The following is a 13,879-nucleotide window of genomic DNA, read 5'->3' as shown; positions in this document are numbered from 1 at the left end:
GCACTGTTGCAATGCTGTGGGGGCTCCGTGTCCTGCAGATGAAACACGGCGCAGGTAGCCTCTCCTAAACAAGCGAGGTTTCCCAGAGGCTTTCATGCCTTGGATTGTCCTCTGGAGCTAGCTGGTGCAGCTCGCCGAGAACAGGGGCCTACAGTCTGAAGGGAGTTCTAATGTTCAACCACACATTTATTTGTGGTGAGGTGTTTTTGGGGATCCCCCTATTTTCCCCCCATCGCCCAGCATGGCTCCCCAACCTGGCCAGCACCCGCTCTTTTTGGTTCCCTCTGGCACGCCTTGTGTTGACAGTGGTGGGCAGAAGAGGCTGCACCTTTCCTAGGGCCTTAACGTACTGCTCCTGCTGGCCTTCCGGCAGAGACACCCTCCCCATGTGGCTTCTCCATCTCAGCCTGCCCCTCAGGGACTCAGAGTCCCTTCTTCTCCTGGGGGGCCTCCTTCCAGCCTCCCCTTTGCCTCTCTCCCTCTGTGATACAGCGCATTAAGGCTGCTGCCTGAAGCCAGCCTGTAACTCCTGGCTGCGGACTCAGCTCAGCTCACACAAGACAGGCAGAACGAGGGCAGGAATTCTGAGTGAGAAATTAGCACGAGTAATTATTAGTATTGGGTAATTATCAGCATCAGGATGAGGAGAAAGGTTAATAGAGTTTTTTTTGGTAACGGTCTTTTCCCCTGGGTGAAGGAGAGCAGGGTAGGCAGGAAGAAACATGGTTCCTGGGGGGAGGGAGGGGTTTGCTATGATTAACCTGCATCCTCCTCCCCATCCCTCAAATACCCCCCACGCACTGGAGATGGGAGATGGAAGCAGATTCCTCAGAGCTGCCTGTAGCAAAGTTCAATGGCTGTTGCCTTTTAGAGGGTACATTCTGCATGTGACACCCTGGTTGTACTAGAGTTTCCCCGTCCTACCAGCTGAAGGCTTGGAAACCCCCCCTAAAGACTACAAGGTCCCATCGCATCCATTCCCCCCATGAGGCGCAGGGCAGGGCAGGTATCCCCCAGTCTTATTCTCGAGTCCAGTTTTAAATCCTTCCCCCCCCCCCCCCCCCCCGCAAAGTGTTGGTTCTCCTGCCCCTTCCCTGCAAGGAAACTTTCCCAGTCTAGCCCATCTCACTGTGGGAGAGGTTTTCCCTCTCCACTTTCTGTCCTTCTCCCAGCCTGTTTCTGAATTAAGAATAAAAGTGAAGGGGCTAGACGGTAATCCTGTTGGGCATGATGCCTTCCCTGGGGGTGGGGGTGGTGAGGGTTTGGGGAGCTAGGGTGGGTGAGGTGCACCGTAGCCAGCCTTCCCCAGGGGTGAGGGTGGTGAGGGTTTGGGGAGCTAAGGTGGGTGAGGTGCACTGTAGAAAGCCTTCCCCAGAGGTGGGGATGGTGAGGTGCATTGCTGAAAGGTTCCCCCACTCCTGGAATGTTGCTCTCCCCAAGCCTTTCACTCCCTTTAATTTACCTACTATGAACTGTAAGTGATACTTCGGACCCTTAAAAGTCCTCCCCTCTTTCCCCCCGCCCCGCCTTAGGGCCCTTTGACAACCCAGTAGTAGTTTAATCCCCCCCTTCCCACTGCCTCTCAAACTTCAATTCTGTGCTCCCAGACCCCTAAGTTGCTGTGTGTTGCCTTTGACACTGCCCGTCTGCTGTCTCTGGCCTCTGCTTTCGCAAGAGAAGAGATGCCCAGGTGCAAGAGAGTTGTGTGTTTCTGCCTGCCTGCCTTGGTGAGGGTCATGTACTCCCTTCTAGTGTGTGTCGCGCTATTAGGGGCTCAGCTCCATCCCTCTTTGGCCTGGAGCAATTATTCTGAAGCTTTTCCTGAAGCCTTGCATTAGCTCGAAGTGCTTAACGTCTGTTATTTTTAATGTCTCTTTCTATTTCCCAGCACTGCACACTGCAATAGTGTAATGGGGAAATTACCCCGCTAGTTAAAAATTACTGACGGAGTGACAGCCACCCATAGATCTATTTTAAAACCAGGGTAAGACTATATTGATTTCTTGGCGCTGTGACTGTGGCCTGTAAAAGGGTTGGAAAGGAAGGTGCATTTGTGACATTGCCACAGCCCGTGGGAAAGCCCGTGCCGGATTGCAGGGGAAAGTGAAGGAGGTGCCCATGGCTTTGATGCTGTGTGTGTGGGCATGGGCAGGACACAATCAGCCCCAGCTCTCTATTCAGGGCACGCTGCCTGTTAGGAGCCCGAACACTGTGTGCGTCAGGAGTTCGGGGAGCTGGGACTTGCGCTCAGCCCCTATTGGTGCTGGTTGTTATTTGTATTGTGGTAGTGCCTAGGAGCCCCGGTCGTAAACCAGTACCCTGTTGTGCTAGGTGCTGTACACACACACAGCCTCTGCCCCTGGACAGTGTGGGTTGTACTCCCTTCAGGTCAGGGTGGGGAAGCTTTTGGCCAGGCTTTCGCCATTAGGCACAGACAGTGCTTATCCCTCGTGAAGCACTTTTCATTAGAGCACCATCAGGCAGTGCCTGCTAAAATAGGGCAGGAGCATTATACCTTCTGCAGAGACACGGTGGAGGTGGCTTGCAAAGGGTCATGTCGGGAGCTGCGGCTGGAGCCAGGAGTAGAGCTCAGGTGCCCTGACTCCTGGCGTGCTGCTCTGTTCCCCGCGCAGCACTGTTGGGTGCTCTAGTGCTGGGTGCACCCCGGAAGCTTTGCTCTTGTTTGGGTTCTGAGGGAGGATCAAGCCTGAGGTCCCAAATCTGAGCAGAGGGGTACCCAGAAAGGTGCAGAGGGGGAAGGGAACAGAGGCATCATTAATGAGAAGGGGGGCAGTCCTTTGAGGGGCATAAAATGGAGGGTTAGTAATGGGGAGGGGACTGGTGCCTTTGTCAGCAAGGGGAAGGGGAGCGGAAGCCCAGCTGTGGCAGGGAAGGGAGTGGAGGCCTAGTTGGGGGTGGGCCGGGGAGCACTGGTGACGGGGCGGGGAGTGCTGGTAAGGGGGAGGGGAGCAGGGCCCATGCCGAGCACACAGCAGGGAACATTGGTAATGGGGTGGGGAGTGCCGATAAGGGGAGGGGAGCAGGGCCCCTACCGATGGCACGGCAGGAAGCACGGGTAACAGGATGGGGAGTGCCACTAAAGGGGAGGGGAGTGCCGATAAGGGGAGGGGAGCAGGGCCCCTACCGATGGCACGGGTAACAGGATGGGGAGTGCCACTAAAGGGGTGGGGAGTGCCGATAAGGGGAGGGGAGCAGGGCCCCTACCGATGGCACGGCAGGAAGCACGGGTAACAGGATGGGGAGTGCCACTAAAGGGGAGGGGAGTGCCGATAAGGGGAGGGGAGCAGGGCCCCTACCGATGGCACGGCAGGAAGCACGGGTAACAGGATGGGGAGTGCCACTAAAGGGGAGGGGAGTGCCGATAAGGGGAGGGGAGCAGGGCCCCTACCGATGGCACGGCAGGAAGCACGGGTAACAGGATGGGGAGTGCCACTAAAGGGGAGGGGAGTGCCGATAAGGGGAGGGGAGCAGGGCCCCTACCGATGGCACGGCAGGAAGCACGGGTAACAGGATGGGGAGTGCCACTAAAGGGGAGGGGAGTGCCGATAAGGGGAGGGGAGCAGGGCCCCTACCGATGGCACGGCAGGAAGCACGGGTAACAGGATGGGGAGTGCCACTAAAGGGGAGGGGAGTGCCGATAAGGGGAGGGGAGCAGGGCCCCTACCGATGGCACGGCAGGAAGCACGGGTAACAGGATGGGGAGTGCCACTAAAGGGGAGGGGAGTGCCGATAAGGGGAGGGGAGCAGGGCCCCTACCGATGGCACGGCAGGAAGCACGGGTAACAGGATGGGGAGCGCCACTAAAGGGGAGGGGAGTGTCGATAAGGGGAGGGGAGCAGGGCCCATGCCGAGCACACAGCAGGGAACATTGGTAATGGGGTGGGGAGTGCCGATAAGGGGAGGGGAGCAGGGCCCCTACCGATGGCACGGCAGGAAGCACGGGTAACAGGATGGGGAGCGCCACTAAAGGGGAGGGGAGTGCCGATAAGGGGAGGGGAGCAGGGCCCATGCCGAGCACACAGCAGGGAACATTGGTAATGGGGTGGGGAGTGCCGATAAGGGGAGGGGAGCAGGGCCCCTACCGATGGCACGGCAGGAAGCACGGGTGACAGGATGGGGAGCGCCACTAAAGGGGAGGGGAGTGCCGATAAGGGGAGGGGAGCAGGGCCCATGCCGAGCACACAGCAGGGAACATTGGTAATGGGGTGGGGAGTGCCGATAAGGGGAGGGGAGCAGGGCCCCTACCGATGGCACGGGTAACAGGATGGGGAGTGCCACTAAAGGGGAGGGGAGTGCCGATAAGGGGAGGGGAGCAGGGCCCCTACCGATGGCACGGCAGGAAGCACGGGTAACAGGATGGGGAGCGCCACTAAAGGGGAGGGGAGTGCCGATAAGGGGAGGGGAGCAGGGCCCCTACCGATGGCACGGCAGGAAGCACGGGTGACAGGATGGGGAGTGCCACTAAAGGGGAGGGGAGCGCAGCGCTTGCAGGAGAAATCAGTGGCTACGGGCACACACTTCAGCTCCTGCCTGCGGCTCCCCAAGCAGCTGTCAGCTCCTCCCTGCAGAGTTACACTCTGTCCATAAGCCCCAGTGCCCCGCACCCTGTGGGGGGGCAGCCCATCTCCCCACCACGTGGAGCCGTCCTCTCTCTCTAGTAGCTCAGGGGTGTCTCTCTTAATTAAATACATTTGTTTTGTAAAACTGACTAAAAATAATCCGGGGCTGGTGCATGCGGGATGCTGGTGGTGAATCAAAGGCGCCGCTCTAATTAAACAGGCCCTGGTTTGTTTGTGAGCCGCATACATTTCCATGCTAATGAACCGCACACTGGGATCCTGCCTTTCCAGCCCCGTATCCTCTGCCTGATTGGGAACTATGCAAATGCTGGAGTCTGTTTATTGCAGCGGGGACTGCAAAGCTTTCAGCAGGCTTTGGGGTGCTGGGTAGGGCAGGAGGGGGTTACTCTGCAGGGGTTGGAGAAGCTTATTTTTGTTGTCCCTTTGCTTTTAGCAGCCAGTGCATTGGATGTTTTGGGGCAGGGTTTGTGCTGTGAAGGCTCCGAGATCTCTTGCCTGGCACTCCCCATTTGTCCCGGCAGGAGCATGGCTCTGGTTACTAGCCAGTATTCTGTTTCCCATTTGCTAGTGGTGAACAAGCCTGTCTCTCTGCCTGCACCCCAAGAGACTCACTGGTGCGAAGAACATGCCCACAAAGGCTCTGGCCTGTCCCGAGGCTGCTTTTATCATCTGAATGCCAGATCCATGCAGAATGGCAATGTCCCACTCCCAGGGGCCAAGGGCTAAGAGTGAGTGAGTGACAGGGTCACGGGTGCTGGCTTTGTTAGCAGGGGGCAGGAGGCTCTGGAGGATGCCCCTTTCTCTGTGTGTCTGGATTCCTCCTGGGAATGGATGTGGGGCATCCTGCTCCAGTTCCGAGATGCCTTCTCCGTGGAGGCTGCTGAAGGCCAGGGGCTGCTGGATTCTGCTAGGTTCCCAGGCTACCCCATTAGCTGAAAGTGGAAATGGGGCAAATATCTGCAGTGGCTGGAGACAGGACACTATATGGGGAGGGCTCTGAGTTACTGCAGAGAATTCTTTCCCACATGTCTGGCTGGTGGGTCTTGCCTACATGCTCATGGTCTACTGATCACCATATTTGGGGTTGGGAAAGAATACGTCCCCCCCCCCCCCCCAGTCAGGTTGGCAGAGACCTTGTGTGTGTGTATGTTGCGGGGGGAGGTCGCCTTCCTCTGAACCATGGGGAAGGGGCACTTACTGGTCTGAACTAGAGTAAATGGTGGGGTCTCAGTAACTTGCAGTCTTTAAATCATGATTTGAGGATGGCAGTAACTCAGCCAGAGGTTCGGGGTCTATGACCAGAGTGGGTGGGTGAGGTTCTGTGGCCTGCAATGTGCAGGAGGTCAGACTAGATCATCACAGTGGTCCCTTCTGCCCTTAAAGACTGTGAGTGTAAGTATTTGTTGCAAGCAGGGAGGGGCAATTGGGTTCAGAGAACTAGCCCTGCTGAATTTAACCCCCACCTTGTGGGTGACTGTCCCAGTAGTGCTCCTAATGTGGTTATTGACAGTACGGTGAGAAAGCAAGGCATTTAGGAAGAGTTTTAATGTAAAAGGGAGCCATAAAGGGATTAAAACATTTGCTGTGGCCCTGCCATGGCTCAGGGAACAGAGCTGCTTTCTGAATCTCTGCTGACCCTGTCTTCTCTCTGTTGTACAGTGGGATCCCTAGACCTTCCTAGGCCCAACCCAGAATTACGCCTTGAAGCCTTGAGATCTTCCTTGAGTCTCAAGGGAGACTGGCCTATGGAGGTGGTAGCCCTTTCTGGGTATTACTGTGTCAAATCCCCCTGCCCCTTGTCAGACATGGCTCAGTTCTGGGCTCTTCTGTACAAGGGGCACCACATCCCAGAGCAAGGGGGCACAAGGCCCTTTCTTCACAGCTCTGGGGACACTGACCTGGGAATTCTGGCCTCCTCCACGCTCAAAAGATATTGACAGACTGGAGGGAGCTCAGAGGAAAGCAGCAAAAATAACCAGGTGGCTGCAGGGCTTGGCTTCTGGGGAGGGATGAACAGATCGAAGAAGTCTGCATAGTCTGGCTGAATGACGATGAATGGGAAGGCAGTTTCTGCCTGTGCCTCTCTGAGAGGGTAAATGCCAGAAGGGATTGGCTGCCTGAGACTGAGCCAGTGGGGTGGAATGAGGAGCAGTGGGATGAAAGTGAGCAAGGGGAAGTGTGGGATGAGTAAATGGCAGGATTTCCTGATACTGTCCCCAGGGCGACAGCCCCGTTGCTAGGAATGTTGACAACTGAACTCTGGGACTGGAGAACAGACTGAGGGCACAGTCTTGCCCTGGGTGGGCCTACTCCCAGCGCCCCGCTCTGCTTGTGTGCAGATTGTGTAGGAGAAAGGAGGGGCCTCGGGAAAGTAGTGCATTACATCTGCCAGATGGCAGAGAGGGTCTGGAGAGCTTTCCTAAGCCTGGGCTGCTGCTCCGGTGCTTCCCTGAGGCAGCCAAAGCCCCTCCGAGGCCTGGAGCCTGAGGGTCTTTCTCACCGGGTTGATTTCTGCCACTGTCTGATTTTCATGAAGTCAGCAATGACCCTTGTCACCGCTTGTGGTCCTGGCTGGAAACCGCGCAGGGCGGAGACTTGTGGAAGGTGACAAGGTGGAGTGTTGGGGTAAGGGGAGATTGAGGCCTCCTGACTCGGGTCCATGCGTCATTGAAACCGCTCTGTGCATGCCTCATTGCTGTGACTGCAGCATTTCCCCTCCCTGAGCCACTACAGAGTGACCCTGCATGGGAGACCGTGCTAATCCTCTCCCCTCTCCTCCGCAGATCCTGGTGGACTTGGCCAGTCCCAGCGGGCGCCCGGCACTGCAGTATGAGAACGTCGTGGCCCACGAGGGCAGCTCCATCCTGCGAGACCTGGTGCTCAGCCCCGACCGCCAGCACATCTATGCCATGACTGAGAAACAGGTAACTGCCCAGGAGGGAGAGGCAGGGCTTGCTCTGCTTCACCAGCAAGATCAGTGTGAAGTTGGCAGCTGAAGGGACCAGCCTGTGCTGCAGTCTGCAGCAGCCATCTCACCCCGATCCTACAAGAGGGAGGGTCCCAGCCTGCTCCCATCACCGCAGTGCCCAGGCTGAACACAGGAGTAAGCAGCATGATAGGGACAGAAGCTGCATTGCTCCTGCTGCCCCGGTCACAGAATGCCAGCACTGTCCCTCTCGTCTCCCTGGAGCCTCTGACAGAGGCCTGAGACCCCCTCTGCATGGCCCTGCAGTCTGACGGCACAAGGTCTAGTCACTCACGCTGGGCTTTGCAGAGGAGCCTGGCGGGAGGTGCAGTGCCCTGCTTCATTTGGATGCAGTGGGCACTGAGTACCCAATTCTCTTTCACTCCTTTGGAAATCCCCACCTGAACGCTGACTAAAGGCTTCCTTTGAGGGTCATTCTGCTCCTTGGCCCACCATAAGGGGGTGTGGAGCTATGTGTGATCTTCCCTCTGCCTAGCTTCTGCTATGCCCTGGGGCTCAGTGAGCCACCTCAGTAGCTCCCCCTAGCCAGTGCACCAGCCAGTGGAATGGGATGGGTTGTGGCTCTTCTTCACTGGTATTGCTGCAAGGTCGGCCCCACTGGGCAGCAGGCAGTTATCTCTTATGGTCTGCTGGAAGACGTAGGGACAGACAGTCCATCCGTGCTGACCAAATATAGCTCCCTTAGCCTGCTTCTTTACAGCACATGTTCAACACGGCATGGTTTGTTATGAGAACTTGGCAATGCTGTGTATAGTCGTGAGTGTTTATATTCACCGGTATTCCTACGCATGGGAGGGCACATACCTGTGCGTGTGTGTGGGCAGGCGTGTATCTATGTTCGCATGCTTCCAGCTCTCTGGACCATTGCTGTGATCCTGTGAGGTAGCAATATTGTCTTCTGGCTGTCTCAAGCTGTGCTAAGAGAGGATTGCCACGGGTGGCCTGTGTGAAACGAGTCTGCCCGTTCTCAGTCCCGCGCCAGGAGCCTGTGGTGCAGTATCACTGACTGGTCTCGCTTTCGACAGTCATAGCGGAGGCTGAGACTGGAGAACATGTTGGCGACGGGGCTCCCCTGTAGGCCTGAGTGGGGGGGTGCCTTCCAGGGAAGAGCAGATGCTCTGCTGGGGGAGCTTGGGCTGCTGCTGCCCGTGCTGGGATGGAGGAATTCAGTCTCCAGGGCTCTTGGTTCATCAGGACACTCCCATGGAGAATTGGGGGACATGTAGGGCAGGGACGGCCCTGTTCCCCCCAGCAGCCACTCGCTCCCACATTCCTGTCACCTTTCCCTCCCCTGGGCTCCCTTTCCCATGGAGCTCTTCCGGGTCACTGCCTCCCAGAGGAAGTCTCTCTGGGGCTGCTGTCTTTGCATTGTCATCTGTCCCTGCAGGGGCTGCTGTGTCCCATCTAGGCCTGCCAGTAACCCACTGAGTGTCTCGCTTTCCCCTCCTGCCCTCTGGGAACAGACATCCCCCACTGGGCTCAGTCCCACTGGAAGGTCACTTGTGCGCTCCCGAAAGGGGGGCTGCAGCTGCTCACCAGGCTGTCCCTCCCCCCCACGCCTACCTGCCCTGCTCCCCTGAGCTTTGGCTGGCCTGAATGTCCCTCTCGGTTCCCTGGTCCTGTCATCCCCTATCTTTGGAGCTGCCTGCAGGGTGCCTGGGTAATACTTTGGCCCCAGTGCAGAGAGCTCAGTGCCTTCCCTGTAAGTGCTGCTCCAGCAGGCTCCTAGCAGGGGGATCCTATGGCATGGGTAATCCTTTGTCCCAGGTGTTAACGATTATTGGCAGCCCCCTGGAGTTCCCCCTCCCTTTGGGGATATGGGCTTCTCTGACCCTTTCACTCAGTCTCCTGCTAAACACTTGAGCAAAGCTGACTTCCCTGCTGGGAGGGCTGGAGGAGAGGGGCAGGGAGGAAGGCTGACAGTGGGAAAGCGCTCTCCATTCACCTCCCCCATGTGCCTGATGCCTTCGGCAGGGGAACAGATGGGCAGCATCGAAGCCACTAGCTCTGACTGGCTCCTTCTTGTTATGGGTGCGGAGGTTCCTGAACCGCTGGCTCAGGCGGGTGGTGAGAACACAAGGCCGCCTCACGTCTCTGTGGCCACAGTTGCTAGGCGGGCTGGATCCAGTGCAGGCAGTGTTTGAAGTAGGGTGTGTGAGGTAGGTAGGAGGATGGCCCTGGGCTGTCGTTTCGGCAGAGCGAAGTGGAGTCCTGCGGTGAGATGAATTAACCATTTGGGAAGCTGCTCGCAGGCAAGCGGAGCTCTGAGCAGTTGGGTCCTCCCTGCCCTCGAACAGCAGGGGGATTTTAGACACAGATCTCACCCTGCTCGCTTCTTCCCACCAGAGGCAGGATGTAGGTTATTGCACTGGGTTATTGCATTCCATGGTTATTGCACTGGGCCGCAAGACTTGGGGTCCGGTGGTCCTAAGAGGAGATGAAGGAGGGGGCTGTTACAGGGCGGTTGCAGTGTGGCTAGGCACTTTGCCTTCTCCCAGGCTCTGTGCTCTAGTCATGTCCTCTCTTCTGAACCCTCCCACATCCCTGCCGCTCTGGCTATGCACCTCGCTCCCGACCCCAGCTGCTGTTCCAGTCCTGCCTGTCACTGTTGTATTTGGTCCTTAGTCTGTACAGCGTGCTGCCCCAGTATAGCGCCCTTTCTAGTGTGGACGGAGCCTTTGAGTAGACGCTGGCTCATGCTGGGCCGTCCTCTTGCTTTGAGACCTTGATGGGGAGACTGAGCACCGGTGGTTTTCTGTCTTCTGATCAGGGTGCACGACCCTGTAGCTGTCAGGGTGTGCGACCCAAGCTGTCGAGAAGCCTGCATGTGGTTGGGTAGCAGGGCCGGTATCATGTGTTCGAAGTGAGGCTTGTAGTTTCTGCAGAGAATGACCTGGAGGGATCCCAGTTTTGCAAACTCTTATGGGTTTAGCAGGGGAGGGAGGCCTGCTGGCCCAGTGGTTCTTACCCATGGCTCTGTGTCCACACTGTGAATGTGGGCTGCGATTTAGCTATGCTTAGCTACTGCTAGGCTGCCCCGTGCCCCATTCTGGGTGGGGATTCCCCGTTCGGATGGTCAGGTCTGTTTCCCAACCTCAGCTCCCAGAAAGGCTGCAGGGTGATCTTCTCTTCTTAGCATATGTGCAATGTGCCTCAGTTGGCAATGGACCAGGATTCATCACCGAATTTGGTCCACTGGTTGGATCGTTAACTTCCCCAGGCTGGGCTGGGTACCGATGGGGAGTGCAACATGAACGCTGATCCATGCACTGTCCCAGTGCTGCAATGGCACTCTGCAAACCTTGCTATGTCGTACAGTGTCCTGCAGTGCAAGGCTGATGCAGTGGTGTGTTAGGGGAGGGCCTGGCACTGGGTAGGAAGGAGAAGCTTAGCTTCTGCCTGCCAGCCCTACCATAGCATTTCAACAATAACACCATCTTCCCCTTGAAGGAATGCAATGGCCAAAAGGATGCACCTGGATGGGGCTGGGTGGGTCCGCACGGCAGTCCGGGCTGCATGCTGGTTGGCTGCCCCACTGGGTCATGGCTCAGGGGATACTAACCACCCCATCCTCCTCCACTGCAGGCAGGCTTGCTGGAGATGGAGTGTTCTTGCCCTGGGAGGGCTTGTGTGGGGTCTGTGCCTATGTTCCCGAAACAGCCGGGTCTGGCGCCCCATGACAGGACCGGGGCTGTCCCTTGGCAAACTGTGAGCACTCTTCCCCCTTGCAGTGTGCTTACCCATGCTGTGCCTCGCTCAGAGTGCAGCTGGAGCTGGGACACGGGATGAACCAAGGGGGCAATAGGCCTTTTGCCCCCCTGAGATGGACTCCTGCCGGAGCTGTGTTGTGGCCCAGCCTCCCCGATGTGGCTGAGTGGGCAGTGTGGGTGAGCTGTGGACAGGTGTGTTTCAGTCTCCCAGTCTGTGCGCGTGGCTGGAACCACAGCTGAACTAGAATCATGATACATCTCTGGGCCACTGTCCCAGGTGGGGGATGTGAAAACGGAGCCTTTGATTGCTCCAGACACCCATGGGGACGGAGCACCCTATTTCCTCCTCCTCCTCCTGCCAGGCCCTGTTTCCGGTTTACAATCTGCCAGAGGCTCTGAGGAGACCTGGGGCTCTCTGAGTGACTTGCTGACTGGGAGGCTGTCGGCCGAATCCCCCAATCCCGGAGTCTCAAAGGTCCTGGGATGTGGCTCAGTGGTGAGCCTCTCAGCACCGAGCCCCTTACTATCCCCAGCTCTTCCATTTCCTCCTCTCCCTCTCTGCTGGTTAATGGCAGCAGGATTGAAAATGGGTTGTAACTCTTCCTTAGCAGAGCAGCCTCTCCCCTTTGCCCTGCGTTCAGCTGGATCTGGCCAGGAGTTCCCAGGTCTGGGCTATCCCCTCCTGACAGACAGGTGTTGGGGCAGCTGGGAAGGGTTGGGGCAGTGCTGAAGTGACAGCAGGAGATGGTCTTCAGCTCCAAGGCAGAAGCTGAAAGAGAGACCATGTTCCTGAGCCTGCAGCCCATGTGTGGAGATTTCACTCCCTCCGTAAGTCCCTGTTTCCCCCCAATTTTGCACTCCCAGCCCCATCCTAGATGCCCTAAGCTGTGGCCAGCTGGGGAGAGAGGAGTGATGACCAGGAGGGATGGTCTGATGCAGAATTGTTGGTGGAATTGTCTGGGCTGGGTTATGCAGGAGGTCTGATTGGATTGTCAGGCCACAAGAGAGCATTAGGACCATCTATGGATGCTCCAGGGCACTTTGAACCACAGAGAGTTCTCTGTTTCCCAGGGGGTCAAAGGGCTTGAAGTTGTGTGTGTGGGGATCCTGTGGGGATCCCATGTGGAAAGGCTGTAGACTCTGGGGATGGGGGGAGGTGAGAGGACCCTAAAGGAAATGGGGAGTGGGGGGAATCTGAGAAGCTGTTCCTGGCTGCCTCCCTGTCATTGCCCTGTTGCAGTTCTAAGGCCTGCCTACCACAGCCTCCCCTTGGTGGAATATTTGGGGGGCAGCTAGGCAGACGAGGGCTTTGCTCAGTGAACCCCAACGGGGGGGATTTATTGCTGAGCTGCAGTGTTTTTCACAGCGAGGGTAGCAGGACATTAACCCAGTTGTGTTGGGTTCCTTACAAACAGGTTGGAAGTGGGTATTAATGACATTTGCTGTTGCAGCTTCTGTCTCTTTGCTGACAAAGCAAAGAACTCTCTTGCCTTCTGAAACCTCCTCCCACTCCTGTCTTCTCCTTTCCTAAATAAAAAGAGCTCTCTTCCATCGCAGCCTGGTGTTATCAGGGTGTTGCTGGAAAGTAATTAAATGAACAGTTGTAACAGAGCTCGGAGGGCCAGAGGAATGAGGGGATTTTAATCAAATCTGGAGGAGCAATTAATAAAGAGCTTGTAACCCTTTAAGGTCAGCTCCTGCTGTCACATATCGGAGAGTGCAGGGGTCTGGCTAGCATCTGAAATGGGCATAGGGGGCTGTAAAATGCTAGCCCGTTTTCCTAAACTCTGGAGAGTCCAGTTGTTCATTGTGCTCTACAGAGGTTGGCTAGATGGCCAGGATCCCTAGCCATTCACCTTTCTCTATGCCACACCTACCTTTGATTCCAGTAGCTGAGTCATCTTGCCAATGAGCTTGGTGGGGTCTCAATGTGGTCCCCGCTTGTGTATCACAATCTAGGCATGACCTCCATTATAATCTGGAATAGTTGTTAGCCTCATTCAGGGGAGGCCCTTCTGTGGGGAGAGAGGGAGCTGTAGTTCAGGGTTGAGGGGCATCTATGGAGGGTGGGGGCCCATGACTAGAATAGCAGTGGTGGGCTGCTGGTCAGGATTGAGGGGTGTCTGTAGAGTTGTGTAGGAGCTCAGGGTTAGAGTAGCAGGAGGAGCTGTGGGTCAGAGTGGAGGGGGATTGGCAAAGCTGTAGGAGGAGGGCAGGGCTGGGATAGTGGGGTGATGGGGGGACTGAAGGTCAGGGTTGAGGGGCATAAGTCTTTGAAAGGAGTTTGAAAAATGTTGGGCACAGCCCTGCATCCCTTTCCATGAAAGCCAGAGAGCACTAGAGAGGCTGTGTCTGTGCTGGGTACACTGGATCTCTTAGGTCCCTCGTGAGCTGTTTTTCTCTCTCAAGGTTCAATAATTCTTGATGGAAATAATGTAGCTTTTCTTAGCGCCTTTGCCTCTGGGTTGAAATGAACTCAGTGTTCCATTGGCTGCTCAGAACAGATACAGAGCAGCCTCGCCTGCCCTCCCTCTCACCATTGAGCTTTCTAAGGAGCTAAGGTTGTGTGGGGCCCACTGGGG

At 56.6% G+C, this 13,879-nt stretch overlaps 1 protein-coding gene across 1 annotated transcript in view; it reads left to right on the top strand.

Annotated features, from left to right (window-relative positions):
- PLXNA1 (plexin A1) overlaps positions 1-13,879 on the top strand; it is a 241,253-nt gene that overhangs the window by 89,082 nt on the left and 138,292 nt on the right. Inside the window, exon 3 of the mRNA XM_077821410.1 lies at positions 7,385-7,525. Within this exon, the coding sequence (XP_077677536.1) occupies positions 7,385-7,525 (141 nt within the window). The remainder of the gene's footprint in view (positions 1-7,384; positions 7,526-13,879) is intronic.

The sequence above is a fragment of the Eretmochelys imbricata genome, chromosome 7, assembly GCF_965152235.1.
Source record: "Eretmochelys imbricata isolate rEreImb1 chromosome 7, rEreImb1.hap1, whole genome shotgun sequence".
Classification (NCBI taxonomy): Eukaryota; Metazoa; Chordata; order Testudines; family Cheloniidae; genus Eretmochelys; species Eretmochelys imbricata.
This window is presented reverse-complemented; position numbering and strand designations above follow the sequence as displayed.